Here is a 22,251-nt window from a genome sequence, read left to right as displayed (position 1 = left end):
CAAATGTTTCAAAGCGTTACACAAGGAGTTGAGGAAAAGGCCTCACCACCACCTCACCTTACATGATCCAATTAAACATGCAATGCTTGGCTTAGGTTGGGGGTTTCACAGCCAACAATAGTTATATTAATGAAGCTGCTAAAGACAGTTTCACTCCAGAAGACGGCACAGGGTAGGAACTCTTTCCTGTAATTTGCTGCATGACTGCAGCAATAGACTTATACATTTCTGTTGGGTAGAAGCGCAGCTTTGGTATGTACAATCTTAACTTCTGGTGTTCCTGAATAACTTAATGGCATCTGAAAAACTCTGGTGGGCTTGAGAACAGATTGTGCCGATAGTACTGTGAGGCTCTGCAAGCAACCCTGAGTGAGCAATAAACAATTGTCTTATAGCTGTATATATAATTGTTTACTACAGCTACTGCTGTGCACTACTGCATTAGCAATAGTGTGCTAAATTCTGAGGTACACTAATATTTCACAAGTTTCTCTTCACAACTGCATAAGCATCGTATAATGGTTTGACAATATATGGCTATAATGTGCTTCAAAATTATTAATTTTGTTCCATTTTAAAAACACAGTTTAAACAGAGAGAATTTTGCAAATCCACCTAGAGAGGATCCGACTTGTTACAATCTCTTCCTCAGTGCAATGTTGGGATAGCTGTAACCATTTTGCTGGAATTCCTTTAACCCTCAATGAACAATTGTGCAACGCTCCACAGGACCACCATCACAGACTAGTGGAGAAGTAGGATTCCCTCGCAGTCTTATGTTGCTAGTACAAGACCTATTTTTACAGTGCTTTTACTACCATGCATCCAAGGCATAGGAACGCTGGGTGTCTGAGGGGTGCTGCAATTGTTCCAACCATCCTTTATTTTGGGATAGCAGTATGTATCGAAGGTGTTTCAGCATCCATGTGTTGTACAAACAGATATAGCACAGGTTGGCTCAACGTGAACCTTTTGGAGTGAGGCAATAGAGTAGGCAAGCTGCCCAAAGATTATAGCGCTGGAAGGGTTGCAAATGAGCGAAGGATACCAAGACAACAGGAAGGACCAGGCATCAATGGTATGATAGGTAAATATATAAGTAATGCTAGTGTGTGCTCCACATCTTGTGTGGGCTCTTGCATAAGGAGTCATTGGCCTTTCACGTGGGTAGGCAAAGTAGGGCTTTTTTTTAGGCCTTACATTAATATACTGGCAAGTGGGTCTGATGCTTTTCCAATGACAGGTAGTCCTGTTGGCACTGCTCAGATATATAAATATGGTATAAAGAGGATGTTTAGGTAAACTTAACAGAATTAAAAATGATTAAAAGAGTTCAAGAAAAGAAGGTGCGGGAGTCCCTAATAGGGCAGAAAAGCAGTCTGTCAAAATTCAAATTTAGCATGCCCATATCACATGTTCTGGTAATTTTCACTGATTAGTCCAATAGCAAGGGTGCAGGGATCTTTGCAAATGCAAATTGCATGTTTTTAGAAATCTCCAAAGCGGGTTTTTATGTAAGAATACCATTAGCAAAAATATTGTGTAGCAGAACGTCCATATCCTAAATATTGTTTTTAAAATTATCTTCCCATTATGTGCAGTTTTTTCTATCATGAACTCCAATGGGGCAATATTTGTATATACAACATTTAGAACACAATATTTCGGTAATATTATATTTTAGTTATGTTATTCATGTACCATACTAAACGATGCAATATCAAATAATTATATTGATAAGGTATCAAGCCTCGTGCCCGTTTTGGAATAATCTGACAAAAGGAACCGAAAGAAAAGGTGACAATTAGGCATGGGCACTGGGACATATGAAAGGAGCAGAAAGGGGACTTTCTTGGGAATAGAACCAACCAGGAATCTTTAAGATTGTGTTAGTGCCAGCCATAGGATCTCACCATGGACCCTAACCACAGTACCAAAAAAGATAGACTCAATTTACCCTGTACTAACACTCATAACACATACCAAGACGTATTACTATGGGCTGATCTTTGTTGCTTTTTGGCAGATTCATCAAGTGTGAATTGAAATGCACTATTGATTGGGAATATCTGTGTGAGGAGCGGCACTTGTGCAACATGTAATTTGCTATACTTAGATTCATGATCTAACGTGCTTAAATCTTACCTGAATTTTCATATATGTTTAGACTGCCAGCCTTGTGTAACAGCGCCACCAAAGTCAATGGTAATTTGTGTAATTGCTGAGACTACCGGGTCCCAGTCTAGTAACATTAGCCCCCACAGCCCTCACGGTGACAAGGGGAGGGGCCCCCTCAGCACAGTACACTGGGATGGGTGGCTGCTGGCCCCTGACTGGGTCCAGGGGGGAGGGGAGCTCTCCTCCATGTACTTTGCAGGGGTGGCCTTACGTTTGTTATGCCAATGTCAGGTCCTCAGTCTGTGCATATAGGCTATTGTTCCTCACGCAGCACAACCACTTCCTACCAATCCTCCTTTGCACCTGAAGGTCACACATCCTCAGGTGCGCTAATCCCTCCCAGTCATCTAAACTAACCCTCACAACATATACAAAGTCTGGTCATACATTAATTCTCATTACTATGGGCTGAACGGTGCCTCATGAAACCAAACATTACATGCATAATCATTGCTCTCCTAATGACTGGTGGCAAGGATGAGATATCTCAGGAGAAATGAGATTAGAAGATGATAGGAAGAAAATTATTGCATTGCTCGCAGATTCCTAAAGTAGAGGTAAGTACATCAAGGAGCCATCTGAGTCATGCTAGATAGGCCAGGATGCAATGGCATTGATAATTGAATTGGTGGTTAACTTGGCCTATATTTGCCTAGTTGCTGCAGTTCACTAGTTGACAAAATAATTTATGTAGCTGGTAATATCAGAAGAACAAGAATATAAATGAGTCCTATCTGAATTATCAGAAAAGATGCTATCAAAGACTATGAAGACTAATGCTCCCCATAAAGATTCCTGAACGAGCTATGCAACAAAGACTTCAAGGTCTTTCTTTCACCTGAATTAAGTTGTCTTTCATGAAATTAATTGCATGTTGGAGTCAGAATAATTATGAAATGGACCACGTGCTTGGTCTGTGGTCACTAGTGTCTTTTTGCTAGATGACATTAGTAAACACATCACTAATGTTATCCAAAGATATACTGAACATTTCACCTACTTTTTGCGCTGAATGTAAATAGTTACTGATTGGTATTCACAAATGCTCCTCAAGGCCATAATATACTAATCAAATGAGAGTCAGCTTTGTCTAGGTAGTGAAACTATCATGATCTTTTGAGATATGCCTAAGCCAAAGGGTAAAGAAGCAAAGCAGGCTTCATTGAAAATTAAATTCCCTACCTGATCAAGAGCTATCCAATCATCATCTATCTTTAGTAATTTGCTAATATGGTTTTAAACTACAAAATGTTGTGATCGCTATCTGTGGGCTGGCATATTGAGGCTTCTTTTGTAAACCGTCATACCACTCTCCTGCATGCAACCTTAGATCTGCTAAGAGTCAAGATTAACACGCAAGAAAAACAATCAAGCCGAGTGATGGGATCTAAACTCACGAAACAAGCATTGTCAAACTTCACTTTTATCCCTTTCAAAGCCAGGGTTTCTATGGGTTTCCATGCATTTCAGGACTTATACACATGTCATAAAACTGCTAAATGATTAAGATGTGATTACCAAGCATTCGGCCTTACCAATGTTTGTTTACATTGAAAAAAGAAGACATCATCGAAACTGTTAGCATCGCAACACATGCAATAACCATGTGAGTATGGGAAAACTCAAGCATGAGGATGTGAAGGAGATCTAGTAAATAGAGGTGGAAGCATGGAAAGCCATGCACTCCCATGAAGTGCTGCAAGAAAAACAACACTAGTACCCTTATTGCCCTTATTGCTAGCAGAGAAAGGCATCAAATAAGAGTAGGGAACTGAGATAGACAAGGACACCACCTTATCATGGGTGAAGGGCTGACCTAAAGCTCACTAGGTGAACTGTGTTCTCAATAGGTTTTCAACAACAGATAAGTAAAGCTATTGGAAGATGAGACCGAAACCTACGTCTGCTTTAAGGAATGTCCCTATCTTTCAATCCTTTTGAACGCCAATAGATTTACAGTTTCACAGGACCTTTTGACACCTATGATGCTACTGCAGTGAACAATGTATCAATCTCCTCCCCGGTCAAGGTGGGCCTGGACCCACCTTTGAATGGTGAACAGAGACTGCAGAAGTCACATTTACCAGAGCCAGATTCAGCAAACTGCAGGGACATTGATCCAGGAGCTCCTGCTTTATCAAAGCTAAACCAAGTTTTTTATACCCTCAGATCTTCAAATACCATGACTTGAGTTGAATGGAAACTTGTTGAACTAGTATACATACATTAATTAAAGGAATAAGTAATTCAACTGAAAATTGTAATCTTTCAATTATCAGGCCAGCATTAACTGGGTATGGTTGTCTATAAAGTTAGAGGGCTCAATAGTTTTTTATGGATAAGTGCTTACTAAATGCTCGAAGGTAATGGCACAAAACTGAGACCAAATATCAAGCCACCAGGAGAACCTGTGGTCATGTAGTCAAAGATATTATCTGAAGAAGAGGAGTGCTATTGTGGGTCTAATAGGCCTGCCCTTTATAGAATGATGTATTTCTCTTTTGTTAGGAATCAACCACTACTATTATGGTGGTACGACCTTAGATGTTGGCAACTTTTTCCATGAAATGTATGGAAAACTATAACCATAACTGCTGAGGGGTGGTAAATAACCATTGCAATCCCATAGATCAAAAACATTATTTGTTTATCTTAAATTCAATTCTGTCTTCCAGCGTGAACAATAATACTGAATGTGTTCCCTACAGATCAGGATAGATATGCAATAGTTCATCCAAACCCAGCTCAATAATGTGAATCTGGATAGATTCAAATCCAACTTTCCCCCAATGTTAAGTCACTTGGATTTTTCCTGGACACCAGTCTCACCCACAAGGAAGGAATCACTAAAAAAAGCAAGATGACTTTGTTCCATCTCTCTCTACTAGAGAAAGTAAATCGATTTCTCAAAAAGTAATTTCAGAACGTACTTTCAAGGTGTTCCATATACATGGCGTTGTGCCATTGTATTAGGATGGTGGCAATGCCCTACTACAAGGCCTAGCAGCCTGGATCCTGAATCCACTTGTGGACATCCCATATGCCACAGCATGCCTTACTGATGGCCTGAAGAAATATGATCACATCACTACCACCACAACGGAACCTCACTGGTTCTTATTGCTTTTCCACACCATCTTCAAAACAGTTCCATCAACTACAAAGCCATCTCAGCCGATACCCCCATTTGTCTTGCTGACAAGCTCCCTACCTCTAGTGGTTCTCAGCTGCAAAGGGACACCAGCAGACTGGAGACGGAGAAATGCAAAAAAGAAAAACCAATTAAAAAATGGAGGTCTAGGAAATGCATTGACGCCTGTAACCACATTGTCATGACATGTCGTGCACATCAACATTTAATTGCATTGTTTATTTTTGATATTTTATTTGTTTAAATTGATATATATTGCATTTTTCAAAACACATACACAATACATTGAAATAGGAAAGCAGCATAGTTTGCCGAAGTATCTGTTAACATTGTGGGCTGTGTCAAAAGGCAGGTTAAAGTGTCTTGAGGGATAGTAAAATATTATGTTCTGTAGCTAGGGACTTTCATCAGGAAAGGTAGGAACCGAGGCTTGAGTTTGTAGACCTTAAAACTCTTCATGAGGTTGTTAGTCACAGTTTGAAGGTGAAGAAAGTTCCCTGGCATTGGATTGCACTTGTGGGAACTGCCAGTTATTTCGGGAACAGAGAAGCCCAAGCCCAGTATTGCGCTTGTGGATGGTTGGAGCTTGGTGATAGTCAAAACCAATGAACCAGGAATTCTGAATTTGTGGTTTTGAGGTTTTTGTATTCCAAAACAGCACAGTAACTACTGTTGTCAATTTTCACTTTTTCTGTAATCATATAAAGACTTTGACTAAAACAGCAACCAGCTTCAAGAATCTACTTCTGCAAGTCCAGTATTTAGGTTTCTCACCATCTCTGATTTTCAAAAGAAAGTAGGTAAGCAAAGCACAAGTAACAGGACAGATTGCACACACAATACCTCTCTGAGCGAGAGGTAAACCTCATAAGTGTCTTCCCAATTCTGGAATGCATATTCTTTTGTCTGATAAGGCAACCGGGCCTGGTGAGAATACCTATGAAGTAATTGTGACCCACCAAGTCAATGGGGGACATTGAATATACTGTCCTGATGGAGACTGACAACCATATTGTGAGATACACACTTCCCTGTCAGTGAACTTAGTGCCTGAGATGGATCTGCTGGCAAGGCTTTAGAAAAGAAAATATATAAATCACCCTGACATGCATGTAGTTTTCTCTCTGCGTGAGGGCTATTCATTTTCCTCTGAGAGACTGCCATGCGTGGTGGTCCCAGCTGGGGAAGTCAAAAATGCTAAACCTAATTACCGAGTTTTTAAGCTTTTGAGCCACATATTCAAAATTTTGCAGACGTTGGCCCACACCCTGTATTCAGTAGTCTCTTGTTCCAAAGCCTTAGAAGGTCTAATTCTGGACTTCTAATCTGAGCTTTAATACGGGTCAATTAAATATTTAATGGAAGTCATGTACTGATGGGGCTTGTGAGAACCCTAACCTCTACCATCTAGACTAATTAACATCTACACAGATTTTCCTGCTCATCAGTCCAACTCAGAAGTTTCCAAAAAGCTCCATTATCATGTGGATTGGATTTTGGAGCTTATTTCTGATTCGGAACAATGTGAACTCTATTTGGCTCGAACAAGCAGACCTTGTTTGGTCTTTTATTTATTTATATTGTTTTGCATAGTAAGTGCAAGACCCAGATGGCGTCCATGTGCCACATGCTGTTGCAATAAAACAATAGCACAATGAGAGAATGCCATAAAAATAGGATAATTCACATCACATATCTTAGTAGAATGTGAATCAAAAAATCCACTCACACATTTCAGAAGTCTTATATTGATATTGACAGAAGACTATGATGTCTGTAATGAGACTCACAAATATGCAGAATCTAATTTCGCAAGGCATACCCTCGCTAGGTGATCCCACATACAGGTGTGACAGTAATAACACTAATAAACCAGAAGCTCTGCATCTCATTGAAAAAATAGAAAAGGAAATTGTGCAATGAATAGAGTAATGGAGAAATTGAGGGCAATGTATTGGGGGGAAAAAACAACCTAAGCAATTGCATACTGAAGTTGTGTTAACAAACAATAAATTCCTTTTGTATGTGCAGCAAAGTTGTGAGAACAAGATGCATGTATAATACATGCCATGCCACTAGAGTGTGATGCTTTACTGAGTGTGCTTCTATTCCCATATTTTTCTATTGCTCTTCTGGCTCAGCGTCTGGCTCATGGCACACATCCACACATAACTCACTCTTCATTTAAGTGAAAAACGAAATATTGCATCTACAATTCACAAACATTTGCTATTCAAATGTAATTGATGAAACTTTCAAAGAAGACCCTATTTAATACAAAATATAATGGAACGAAATATACCTAGATTAATAAAATACTTTAGGATGTTTTATTTAGTCCTTGAAAGTTCAGATATGCCTTTTAAATTAGAAAGTCATACATCCATGATATTATGACAATTAGCTTATAACCATGCCTGCTATACCCAGCATTACACAGTTAAAAAACACATTTGGGCTCAATGAAGAGGCATGTCTCAAATCCTCCATTAAATGTATTGGGATGAATTAAAAATGTAAAAAGGAAAATCACATAAGAGAAAAACGTAATGAACTAATTTACAGGTGGACAGTGAGTGCGCATCCCACAAATAACTATGGATGCCCGCAATTGCCCACCTCTCAGTTCTCCCAGATCACTTAGGGGATGGGGAACTGATTTGTTTACGATGCAAGAGTCTCAGTTGGGTCTGCTGTCAAAAACACCTTCCCAGCGGGCAAGCTGCTGAGAATCTCTTGCTTTATGGAATTGGAAGTTCCACCCTATTTAGGGTAGGTCTTCTGATGCTGTTTTTTCACGATTAGCCAGTCATCATTGAACTATTTGGTAGTTTGTTTGAAAAGACGTACTCAGTTCAACCTATTCATATGAATAGGAAGGTGAGAATGTATATAAGACACGACACAAAGAAAAGTTGAAATTCATAAGATGTACTCCGCTTTCTAATTACACCTGGGTCATAGAAAAAATTTATGTGACCATTCATAGTTCCAAAGGTATTTAGTAATTATCAAAGTGATGTAATGTGAAGTTAGATGCTCTTCAAAATATGTAAGGTCAGTGGCGAAGGGGTGATTTCCTCACTTTCAAATTTCTGTCATTGACCATTACCACTTACAGGACACACAGACCAACTATTAGATTTTGGTATTACAAAACTAACCACTACTTATTATGGGACCTTAGGTGAATCAGAGGATGTTTTGTCTCTCAAGTGCCAAACAAATCTGTCTACTAAGCTGTCTCCAAGTTATTGGAACCTTTGGCCTTCTATGTGTCATGGTTCTTGAATGTAGACTTCTAAAACTCATTACCTATCCTACTGGGATTTGTCAATGTGAGCAAACCCTTCAGAAAAGAACAGATGCACACTGGCTTGCAGGACATAATAGTTTTTTTTTCTAATAGGTTTGCCAGATTCATAGCCCTCTATTTGAGGTCCATAAACATGGGTGGGATTCAAGAGTGGAACGTTTTCTATAGTCGTCATTTTTGGATCCCTATAATTCATTAACCTCGACGCGTGCAATGCATTGGCTCATCAGAATACTGCTCGTTTAAAAAATTACAATCCTGATGATGACCCCCTAATGGTAATGTGCTGAAATGCCATCAATTCCCATTAGGAAAATTGATTTAAGAAAAATGTATGATCTTGCTGTATTAAACTAAGGAATGATCCCATGTTACTGGGACCAAATAGAGGAAGACAATTCGTTGTTCTCCATCCCCTTTCATGTACCAAATATACAATTTTATTTTCATTTATTTTACATTGCCTTGTGTGATCACTGAGCACTGATTATGAAGTTATGTCTGTTTCTATAAGCATTGTTACAGAGAAATGTCTTGGGTTTGTTGGTTTATCCTATTTTTACTGTTATGATTATGACAAGATTGAAAACTATGTTTTTCTGATGTAAGCCATCAGAAACCATTATTTAAATATACATGTATTGCCCCTAGACCGAGGTAGTTTAAAAGAGCAGCCCTTGTTCATTATTCTGATCCAAATATTTCGATACATTCCTTTCGCTGAAACAATTAAATTGCGGTAATGTAGTAATTAACATCTGTGCTGGGTTTCTCAGTTGATCTGTAGTTGGGTAAACATTTTGCTTCCCCTGCAGTTATTAAAAAGCAAACATTTCCAGAAATTAAGGAAAATGTGATTACAGATAAACAGAAAAGGGAATGCTTGTACCATCATATAGAGGGTTTTGTCTATAAATTATAGGTATTACGACTGTAGATAAACAATGAAAATTGTAAAAACGTTGACGATTAAAGCAAAAACGCAACATTCAATGCACGTTTGCTAAAGACATAAAACACAGGTTAAAACCCTTTTCTAAATTCCTAAAGAATTCATCATATCCTCCTCAAATTTGTTTTGCATAAATAACAGCCATCTATTACTTAGTAGTAAAAGGTTATGTTTACCAACTTGGCATTTAAGAGAATGGCTGAACAATCATTATTGTTAATCCTCACTGGAAGTTACACAGTGTGTCGAAAGTGTCAAAGCAACTAAAGTAATTAATTGCATTGATTACCACCGGTGTTTTAGCTAAAGCTTTGTTTATTATTGTCATTAATAGCTACAGAGCAGTTTATACCTGGGGAAATACGAATTCCTCATAAGGAACAGCTTCCATATTTGAACAAAAACTGGATGTGAAGTCTAATAAAAGTATTTAACACTGTAACATTTTGAAGTTTTTCTTGTACTGAAACTAGGGGGCCCAGTGCAACCCCAGGAAATGCAATCACAAAGCCAGGAGCTGTTGCAACCACAAAGCGGGCTCTCATCATCACGATCTCCTGTCCAGGACCATCTTCAGCAGCCTGCCATCTCCAAGCCTCAGAAACCACCAAAGCCTCCCGCGCCCACAACCACCCAGCCACGATCCCAGGGGCAACCATCTTCCAGTGCTGGGACACTGCCACAGCCTGTGCCACAGCAGAAGCCGCAGCCTCATCCACAGCTGAAGTAAGATCTCTCTGTGTGTTTCTACTTGGTAGCTATCATTGTAAATTAATAACCATCATTTAAAGAGTGGGTGCATGCAAAGAAAACTCAATGAGACTAGAAAATTACCATCCTTTTTTACAATGAAAAGTAACTCTAATAGCAAGGTGGACACCTATCGAAATTGAGAGAGGGTTGTCAACGAAAACTGTTTTTCTTTAATCATTTATTTTACAACGTTTGCCTGATTGACTGATCTGGTAGGTACATATAGTTCATTACCAGCTAATATGACGTGGTATGATTCATTTTAGTGTGCACACATCCTACTGAAGTGATGAAGGTGCATGTATAAACTGGAAATATGTTGGTCGAGTCTTTGTTACACTTGTGGAATGATTATAGCCTAGAATATTGAAATCCTTTGAGAAATGACCAACCAAAAATTCATATCTTTCATAAGTTACTAGGCCAATGATCGACTTCTTGAACTTTAAGGACTTGAGTCTACCATGGTTGGCAAGGATGGCTTAGCAGAAACAGGGAAACTTCCTTACTGGTCTCTGGTTAAATTGAGGGCCTGGCTGGTCCAACTCTGGTAGACAGAATTAATTCCATGTGGGCGTCTTGTGCAGGACCTACCTCTCATCTTTATATTATGAGTAAAAATATTTTTTACTTTCCATTACTGCTCCAAGTCTCAATGAGCACCTAACAGGTCTTAAATAGATAAATAATGGGTTACTCTTTGTGCATTCTCTAATACTGTATGGCCAAGTCATGATCTGTCCCAAAACAAATGTGTTTCCAAATTAACAAAGTGACCTTGGCATTATCTACTGGTGTTAATTCCAGGCTAAGCAGACACATGACCAAGAGGAAGTCAAACATTTCAGTTTACTGCTTTCTGTGCCTTTGTCCTGTGCTTTCCTTTATATGAAATCATCAATAAAGCGTGACCGGAGAGGGTGTGGAGCCTGCAGGCCTTGCACACTCGTTTCAGAGCTAAAGGGTCTTCACCCTTTTAATTAGTATGATGGACAACATGTCTTCATAGACACCTCCCTAGTTTGCTACACTGGGGTTCACTAAATACTGATCAGTATGTGCTAAAATATATTTAATGCTTTCCAAAAGGGCAAAAGACAGACAATACAGACGACTTTATGTTGAGTGTGGCTGGCTGAACTTTCAGTTAACATTTTAAAACCTTTTAAAAAATCACGATGAACCATAATGTTGCAAATATAATATCAAGCAAGTTATACATCTCATTCTGAATTACACACCTTTGTACATTCTATAAGGATATATGTCGTCAATTTGAAGATGTTACAGTATGTTTTGGCATCTTGAAGCATCCTGGGATTATTTACCTCCACATTGCGTGGCCACTAGCCTGCTGCAAAAGCGACGCAAAACATTTCATCTATTTACCAACCATTCTAAAAGCCTGTGCGTGCAGCATATAATAACTGCTGCTCGAGCGTCCTCACAAGCCATAATAAATGTAGGCCTCTGTGCGTTGTTCCCTTTGCCTGTTTGTACTGTTTTCCTAAAACTAACGCAATAACAGAAACAAAAGAGCTGGTCTATAATGCCATTTATCTCCAGTACCTTTTTTTAAAGTTCTTTTCATGTGCAAGGCATATTACTTATGAACACTTTACATCAGTGCTATAAATTGGCCGGTACTGTTCGGTACAGAGTACCAGTACTTTTTTATTTTGAGAGGGAGAGTACCTACACTTCTCAAGTAAAATGTAATACTTTTAATTGTAGAGTACAGGCACTTTGCAGAAATAAGTAGGTACTCTGGTACAGAGTTATTGCACTTCTGTTTATCCATTTCAAGCACTGCTTTACGTGAGAACAAAGGGACTCATTTAGCACTCAATGGGTGGTCCGGGAGGCCACAGACTCAGGCGAGGCCCTCAGCTCCATCTTCTCGGCATACGACATCCTGGCCCATTTAGAGGCGCTTTTAGCAACGTTGAACGATGATAGTGCCACAATGCTGCTGCGGTCCACTTTTCATTGTTTTTTTTCTTTTTCAGAAGCAGCCCCTCAAAGCAGGGGGTTGTTTCTGAAAATATAAAAAAGCATTTTCCTGTGATGCAGGAGTTTTACTTCTGTGCGTCATGGACAGCATTCTGTTGTCCAATCTTGAACCACCACGATTCTGTGCAGCACAATCCTGTGGCAGATACCCTGTCCTTTGCGCATCTGCCACTGTGACCTGATGGCCCTGTTATGGATTTGCCTGCAGGTGAAGGAGTTCCAACAGCATAGACATCTGAGGTTCTGCCATTGGAATTGGAGCAGTATGTTAGTGCCTTCTAATAAGTAGTTCCACAGCCTCTGAGTTACCAATACCTGGTTACCAGTAACTCTGAGGGTGCAGAATGAACAGGGATTACAGGTGGAATCCTGGGATTTCTATGAGCAAAGAGGAATTAAGATGCAGAAATCACTCAATGAAAGTAAACAAATCCATGGTCCATGGTGTCCTGTTCTGGATTGTATTCTCTTCACAGCACCGGCAAGCATAACAACTGCATAAAAGATAGCAACTGTCGTGATGCTATTGACTCATCTTTATTAATTCCTCAGCTCTTCTACATGGCCTTCTGATGTGGAGCTACTCTCCACACCTCCTCTTCTCTCTGCTTCCCTCAATGTAATGAGTGGGAAAACCAAAGCTTCCTGTCTCCTCCCAGGAAGTTCCTAGCATCTCACTTCTCGACGAGCCAGTTAGACCACTGACCTACTTATCTAACAGTGTCCTTTCCTAGAGGACCTGACACATGGGCCTCATAATTCTGATTTGGGAGGTGACAGATGTTACCTGCCCATTTGGAATTTGGTGGTCGCTAATAATACCAGAGTAAATTCTCTTTGATTGTGTATAAATAAGGAAAAATTGTCTACATGATTTTATGAATTGTTCCCTTGCATCCAGAATCACACTCTGGAGTAGTAGGGAGGAATATTATCACTAATTTAGTGTATGAACACCATTAACGAACAAGGTATAAAATGCCTATCTACGATTGAACGAAAACGTACACCTTTTCATAAAGTTAGATGTGACCAATGCATTTATTTAATAAATGTATACAGCAGAACTGCCCCAGTCCTCTTATGTTTCTCTTGAAATGGAAAGCCCCTTCTGGGTACTATATATAAGAACTTTGGAGCTCCTTTAGGTCTTTGTGCGGTGGGAGCCATTTTTGGGGTGGGGTTGCCCCGACTACATGGTCAGCAGTTCTCAATTATACACTTAACATGTTTGCCAGGACTGTTTATCCAGCCCCGATGAGCCAGCCTTCCTTGATTATGTAGCTATTGAATGTACTTGCTTCTTCATGCTTTTCCATCTTTATTTAAGAGTGCAGCCATATTTGGAAGTGCATGCAGAGATGTGCAGTGAGTAGGTAAGCTTGAGTCTCAACTTGGAATGCAGCCACTTCCTCTTTGGGGAATTCTTAGTTAGAGATATAATTGAAGGTTCCTCTTGAAATAGTACTTGCTTCTCAGAACATACTTTGTTAGGCCAGAGTCAGGAAGCTACTATGTAATCAGAGTATGGGGTATTGATTTGGGCTGTCCCATACACTTTCTATTACTTCTCAATAATATTGTCCAGCTGAAAAGTCCCTGATTCTATTCTTAGATGGTTACAAGAATGCACAGATTATATGGCTCACCCATAAATTGCAATGCTTTCTAACCACTAGTCATTGATTGCATGTCTGCTGATCATTTACATTGGATGATTCTTGCAATCAAAGAGACAAACTTCAGGACCATTTACATGTGGAGTGTTAACAATTTACCTGACATCAGCAGACTTCTAGTTTGCTACACACCAGTGGGGTTCTGATGAGAAATCCGTTGCACTCAAATCTGTGGACCATTGAGACAACTCTTGCGTGCAGCTCCCCAGAAATATGCTAGTTATCACCATATGCTGCCTGGATATTTTCAGAAATGACTCAAGGCCTGCTCCAGGTACCATATTTAGTGGTTATTGGGCCATGGGCAGTGTTAGACCTGGCATCCTTGGTGTAATTTCCAATTACCTTTTGCCTTCAAACCTCCTGTTTCTGCTGACTTAGTTTTTGCTAGGATTCTGCATACTTTACCATTTCTGACCAGTGCTAAAGTGTTTGTGCTCTTTCTGTAAAACATGGCAAAATTGGCTTATCCACAACCATCCCCAATCAGCATATGTAATTTACTTGTAAGTTCCTAGGCCTGCAGCACTGAAAGTGCCACCCACTTGAGTAGACTTTTAAAAAATGCCTCAGCCCTGCCATAACAGAGCCTGAGTGTACAGTTTTGAACTACCATTTCGACCTGTCAAAGTAAACCCTTTGCCAGGTCCAAACCTTCCTTTTTAATACATATAGGTGACCCATAAGGTAGGCTCTAGGCAGTCCCAAGGACAGGGTGCAGTGTATTTAAAAAGTTGGACATGTACTTTTAAGTTTCACATGTCCTGGTGGTGAAAACACTTTTAAATGTGTTTTTCATCAGTGCAAGGCCTATCTCTCTCTTAGGTTCACACTGGAATTACCTTATTACACCTCATAAGCGTAATTTCCAAATTGGGAGATATAACTGCTCCTCCCCAAATTTCATGTCTCTGGAATTACAATTTTAAATCCTAAATTATAATGAAGTTGGATTTTAATTTGCAATTCTGAAAATGCCTCTTTTAGAAAGTTGCCATTTTCTTTAACCATTTGGTGCCTACTGCCTGTTTCTGATCACATGTCTCAAGTGGGTTGACAGCTGGGCTTTTTGTATTCCTCCTAGACAGCTACACACAATGGGAGCTCAGGTGTGACCTGACATATTAGGCCTTGATGGGCCATCCTGAGCAGGGTGGGAGGGAGGAGCCGGGCACAGCCTCACTTACAAATTAATAAGCTGTGTCCTGTCCATAAAAAAAGGGCTGAATAAACCCCTGTATTGATTCTGGGACCAGGGCAGGAAGGGCTGGAACTCTGTGCACTTCAACTTCAATGTCTTTGAAATCACCCCCACTTCAAAGGCCCAACTGGGTATATGTGTTGGACCTCTGACACCACCACTTCAGTCTACTTCTGGACCTGTGGATACTCCGCCAGGAAGAAGGGCTTCTATGACCGATCTTGCTGCTCTATCTTCTTTTTTAGTGGTAGTTTACCCTTTTCCTAACTGTCCAGTGATATTAAGTCAGGAGGGCTAAAGTCTGTAACTTGGAGAGCTAACATAATAAAAATATCTTTATTCCCTTTATATTACTCGCAATATTGGCTTCCAGTACGTATAATTTCTCCCCCAGCTGTAGTCATAAGAAATCATGTTATTGAGGAATACCAACTTGATCAAAAGCTTTTAAAGCTACTGGATTTTAACAAACTGTCATCAGCTTACTGATGAGAACAAATGCAGTAGTGGGGTGTATGCCCATCTTCAATGCATGCATTGTATATTGATGAATGAGATATGCCACGACACATTTTAAATCTACATTAGAACTATATTCTTCACCAGATTTTACACCATACATCTGCACAGAAAAAGACATCACTGTGTCAGAACCCATTCGCACTGTGTCACTGGAACCAAGCTATACCTGGCTAATGAGCCCTAACTTGGGCGAAACCAGTCCTGGGTTGCTTGTGCTCTGGTTCAGGGAGGACTTGGCCTGGCAATTCAGTCTGCACTGTTCTCATTGGAGCAGGGTCAAGACTGAATTACATATGGCTGGATCTAAATTGGGGTGCTATGGTGTGCAAAATAACTATGGAGTGGGATGTGGCCCGAGTGATTACCAGTGGCTAAGACAAATTCAAGCATTCCATCCATCACTTTTTGTATACATTACAACAGGAAGTGACATCAATAGACTTTCCATCATCCATCTGCACAGGAGGGACATCACTGGTTTCTTACAAAAACTGTATTTAAAAGAGGAAGCCAAGCAAGCAGACTTATTTTCATTACCCATATGCACAGTAAGTGACCAAAGGATTCCCCATCATCTTCTGCACAGGAAGTGACATCACTGTATTTCCCACCATCATCTGCACAAGAAGCAACAACACTGGTTTACCACCAAAACTGTGTTTAAAAGAAGAAGCCAAGCAGGAGTATTCGTTTGCTTCATGCCTCTGCACATGAAGTGATATCACTGGTTTTACCATCATCCATCTACGAAGGAAGTGACATTACTGGTTGCCTACCAAAACTGTCTTTAAAAGAAGCCAAGCAAGAGGACTCATTTCCATCATGCATCTGCACAGGACGTCACATCACTGGATTTCCCATTATCCATCTGCGCAGAAAGTGGCATCACTGGTTTCCCGTCATAACTATCTTTAAAGGAAGCCAATTACGAGGACACTAATTTCCATTATCCATCTGCACAATGAGTGCAATCACTGGATTTCTCAACAACAATCTGCACAGGAAGTGACATTCCTGGATTTACCACCATTCAGCTGCACAAGAAGTGACATCACTGAATTTCCCAAAATCATCTGCACAGGAAGTGACCACTGGTTTCCCACAAAAACTGTCTTTAAAATTAAAAGAAGTGTAGCAACTAATTTCCATTATCCATCTGCACAGGAAGTGGCATCACCAGATTTCCCATCATCCACTGGCACAGGAAGTAACATAATTGATTTCCCGTCAAAACTATGTTTAAAAGAGGAAACCAAGCGAGAAGACTAATTTCCTTCATCCACATGCATTGGAAATTCTCACTGGATTTCCCATTATCCATTTGCACAGGAAGTGATATCACTCACCAGGGCCTACCTAATGACAGCTGCAGCACAGATGCACAGTGATGTGCGCAGTAGGCACTTTGCTTGCATGCCAAAGGCATGCCCATATGTGCCTGTTTATGCCTGGACTCCGTCCAGCACCAGCAACCCTAGTCCTCTCTCCACTCCTGCCGATACACCTCTGTGATAGTTACCACTGTCAACCTCAGATACCACTCCCCCTGCTGCTGCCACACCACACAACACCAAAGGAGCATTCTACTTTGCTTCCTTCAACTTTTCATGCACTTAGCCGCATCCAGCACTCACCACACCCACACCAACAGCATGGACACCCCACTCTCTGGCACTCACACAGTCCTGCAACCACCCAAACGATACTTTGCACTCACATGCATATTCCTCAACACATGCTCACTCACTAAAATTGTCCCAAACATCAGGGACCTGTTGCATGGCAACTCCCCAGATCTACTTTTCCTCACTGAAACCTGGCTGAAACCTGCCCCTCGCATTGGCATTGACATCATCACGGCCCCTCCTCCCCAGCTACAAGATCACCAGACAGGACAGACATCACAAGCCTGGGAACAGAATCACCATCATCAACATGAACGCCATCTGCTGCCCCACCTCCAAAGACAGAACATCCTCTAACTTCAAACACCTGTTGTTCATGCTCCATCTCACAGTCAACTTCACCCTAAGCAACACTCTCACCTTCAGACCACCTGGACCGTGAAACAACTTCACCAACACCATCAGAGACTGTCACACCACTCACCCTCGACACAAGCAATTACATCCTACTTGATGACCTGCATTTCCACATGGAAGACCCAACCCCAAACTCAAAAGCACTCATCTAAGACTTTGGAAAGCTGGGCCTCACTCAAGGAGTAAAGGGACTTACCCACATCTCTGGACATCGCCTGTACCCTATTGTCACCACCTTTGACAACATCCAAGTCAAACAAGCCACACCAGTCTCCTGAACTGACCATGACCTCATCAATATTAGCATCCCCGTACCAGTCCAATGCACATTCACCATCTGCAGACCAGCCTGCTGAAATTGGAGCAAGAACTGCTCACAACACCCAACAGCCTAAACACACCAACAGCCTTCCCAAATCTATCAAAAATGTCCAGTAATTGGATCACCTCCTTCACCAACTCCCTTCCCCCCCCATAAACATTAAAGTCAATAAAACAAGATCTAGACCACAGGCCAGTTGGTACATGGAGTTAAGCAGACTTATGAAACACCACAAAAAACAGCTGGAACACAAGGGGAGAATGAGCCAGGACAATGCACGCAGGAGTACATTCAAATCCACTGGTACTGTTCACCTCAGACACTTGCGGCCTCATCTGCGGAGTTCTGCAAGGACTCACCCTTAACCCAACCGTCTTCAAATCACACATGATCCCTCTTACCAGCATCATCTGCTCTCACAACATCAACGTCCTTTCCTGTGCAGATGACAACAGTTCATTCTCTCCCTCGCTGACAAACTGCCCAGTACTCAAACCAAGTTCAATGCCTGCATGACTTTAATCACCCACTGGAGACCAGCTGTCTGAAACTGAACACTGACAAGACCAAAATCATGTTCTTTGGGAGGAGCATTTCACTGTCGGACTCCACCTGATGGCCAGCAGAGCTAGGAATCACGCCCACCACCCTCTATCCATCCAAAGAACCTCAGGATTGTCTTAGACAGAAAAATCAGCATTACTGCCCCAGTCAGTGCTGTCACTGCTTCCTGCGTCCATAACTTGAAGATGCTGAGGAACATTTGCAAATGGTTCCTAATCAGTGCCAGAAAACCATTACACAGGCCCTTGTCACAAGCAGGCTGGACTACAGGAGGACCGTCTATGCAGCGATTAACAAAAGATTCACCGGAAAGCTACAGACCATTCAGAACTTGGCCCCCAGAATCACTCTCAACCTTCTATGCTGCACTCACCTCACACCACACCTGAAGGAGCTCCACTAGACCCCCATAGACAGTTCATACTCCTCACTCACACTTTTAAGGCACTACATAACACTAGCCTAGCATAACTGAACAATTGCATCTGCTTTTACAATCCTTCCAGGCTCGTCCTCCTCATCTGGGTTCCTGCTTGCACATACCACGCATACGTAAAACCAGATCCAGTGGTTGAGCCTTCTCCTACATTGCTCCTAAAGTATGGAATGAACTGTCACTACTCATAAGAGCCTCCTAAGAGCCACCTTCTCAATTCTTGAATTCTTGAATTCCACAAGAAGCGGAAAACCTGGCTTTTCAAGTAGGCCCACTAGGCCCTAGGTTTGGCTGTACTCACACCTGCTCAGCACCAGGATACCCTCTACACATCTGCATAATAGAACGTAACCTAACGTATTCCTTGGTAACAAGCTCTGTCTGGCAAGTCTTCAAAATCAGCAATTGCAAAGAATACAAAATACTTTTGTTGTCCCTTGCATGTAAAAGATCAATATTTCATTCCAATTGAGTGTTTGAACTATTTCTTCTAAACTGAATCTTTATGCTAAGTGGAGTAAAGTTATGCGAGCGGAAATTAAATGAAAACCTTCAATTCATCCAAACAGAAAACATGAACCATAGAAAGTGCTGTCTCATCTAGATAAACATTGTTAGAGTTAAAAATATAGCTGTTGATTACTGGCTCATTCGGCTCTCTCAGTGGGAATGTACAGTATTGAAAGATAAGTCTTTCTCTGCTTTTTTATATGTATGTCAACATTGCTGAATCATTGCTAATTGTGCCCCTATCTGTTTAAGGCGTTTAGGGTGAGACAGCAGCAGGTGTCCAGCATAGCCTGATCATAGTTGACTGAGAATGCAGGGGAAGCAGGCTAAAACTGTACTTGCAAGCTAGATGGTGATTTATTTTCCAAGAGTCGGTGCGACTTTATAAGTAGACAGGAGTCTTCCATGTCTACTTTGTGCTTGTAGAGGAGTACACGTGTAGGCTAGGTAATCCGTGACACTGAAGTTGTAATCAATTGTCGATAGTTAGGTTTTACGTATACCTACATAGATTTTGGCTGCACTTGGGTCACTGTGGTCTAAGCTATGTGTGCTCTCCTGACAGGAATGCAGCGTTTGTGACATTTGCAGTAGAATTTAAACCTTTAAGAGAAATTGTTAGTGGACAAAGCACTGGCTGTTGCCGTTGACCTACATTTTAGTACAAGTATGTTGCCTGCCACATATTTGTCTCGTTGTGGGCAGAAAGGTGATATCTGTTTCTGTATATTTTAAGTTGTATGCAGTAAATCAGCTGTCGGGGTGACTGCATGGTTACAGTGCTTTGAGTCAGTGTAACTAATAGAATGGGAGTATCCAGTGCGGTGGGTTAATTTGGTTGCGTCCTTAATTGTGGCTTTTGGGTGAAGTCCCCAGTGGTCTGAGTGATTTATTTGAAAGTATGTTAATTAGGTATCTATATGACACTGAATGTAGTTGCCTACACCAACATCTTGACCTTCCCTACTCAGCTGTTTATAGGGTGGCTGAATTGAACGTGGCTCCGTGGTTATTGACATTTGAAATGGTGAAGTGGGTGTGTTTGTGTGTATGTTTTTTCAGAGTCCTAACGCCTTGCCGTTTGGGAAGCGAGAAAAGGCTTTGCTTACCTCTGAGTACATTGTGCTCCTATATAAGCATTTGCACATTGCATTTGTAGTTTGCCACAGGTTGTAGTCAGTTTGATTAAAAATGTTGATATGTCTGAAAACAGATGACAGTTTCGTGCAAGGTGTGTGGGTATGCTAGTTTATTCAGCAGGCGTGATTGAGTGTTTCGTTGTTCTACAATCTCTTGGATCTGTGTTTGTGATGTTCACACGTGCTTCACTTTATTATTCATGCCTTTCTATACGTTGTAGACGTCTGCTTTTGTCCTCACACTGTTGCTTGGCAAACTTTATCAGTTCATTTCCCAGTGCTTTGATCGTCTCAGGGGCTATTTCGTAGATTTTCCGACTTTATTTTTTAGATTTATTTTTATAAGATTTGCAACAAATGAGAAATAATTCCTGAATTTTATTGTCGATCTAGCTTTCACGTCGAGGGTAATGATACATGATTTGTGTCACTTTTTAACAAATGTCTCACTGATGTTTGATGAAGAGTGGAAAAAAAATCATCTCGTCGTTGGAATATTCATTCCTCTATGGTTGAATCCAACAGGTCAAAGTAGGACAGCATTTTATTCAATACAATCTCGTTCTATTGTTGCATTGATTTAGGCACCGCATTCCTCTCTCTTCTTTAACATTCATGTGCAACCACTGGCTGGGGTCATCAGAGATATATTGTCTCCCCCTTGCTGGACCAACAGGAGAGGCAGGATAATGGACCTGGTCATTGTAGTATATTGTCAATCAAATTGTTGATGAGGGACAGCAAATTGCCACCGAATGACTCAAAAAAGAGAAAATGTTTCTTAACAGAATTTCACCAAACTCGTCATGACTCAGAAGTCCAGAATTCTTGAACCTTCTACACACACTATGATAGCAGCACATACATAGTAGTTTGGTTTGACAACAAGTCAAGTACAGTCTCCATGAAACATGAGTTGAGCAATGTGCCCCGATCAGCCTTTCTACTTCAAGTCCACCTCTACTATTTAAGGAAAATACGTTGACAGGGAGAAGAGAAGAACCCTGGCAGGTCAGTTTTATGGAGCAATCTGCCATTCTATCCTAGTTAGGCGGAGGATTGCACCTATTTTAAGAAGGGTTTCAAGACTGAATTATTTATGAAAAGCAATGTCCATTTAGAACTGTTCTAAGAAACAGCCTCTTTGTGTGGTCACCCCCATTTTCTGCTTGTTGGTAGTGCTGCTTTTTTAACTCTTCACATTGGAACACAACTGGCCAGTCCCCATTGTATGTGCTCTGATCCCTAAAACATGGTATAATTGACTAATATCCAGTTTACACAATTAAGTTTCCCATAAAGCTATAACATATGGTGAGGGTAAAACACAATGACATGGTAGTTAAATTGTCCATTTGTAAATCTCTACAGCTGCTTTACAAGGAAGCGTCCCAGTGGACTAAATTGCACATTGTGCCTTTCACTAGATTGTTAAGGAAAACCTGACTTCATGCCTACATATATATATGAAGC

The 22,251-nt window shown here is 40.8% G+C and overlaps 1 protein-coding gene across 1 annotated transcript in view; it reads left to right on the top strand.

Moving 5' to 3' along the window:
- The window catches only part of SYN2 (synapsin II), a 1,016,740-nt gene that overhangs the window by 987,141 nt on the left and 7,348 nt on the right, over positions 1-22,251 (top strand). Inside the window, exon 12 of the mRNA XM_069206656.1 lies at positions 10,071-10,323. Coding sequence (XP_069062757.1) covers positions 10,071-10,323 — 253 coding nt within the window. The remainder of the gene's footprint in view (positions 1-10,070; positions 10,324-22,251) is intronic.

This window comes from Pleurodeles waltl, chromosome 9, assembly GCF_031143425.1.
Source record: "Pleurodeles waltl isolate 20211129_DDA chromosome 9, aPleWal1.hap1.20221129, whole genome shotgun sequence".
In the NCBI taxonomy this organism is placed as follows: Eukaryota; Metazoa; Chordata; class Amphibia; order Caudata; family Salamandridae; genus Pleurodeles; species Pleurodeles waltl.
This window is presented reverse-complemented; position numbering and strand designations above follow the sequence as displayed.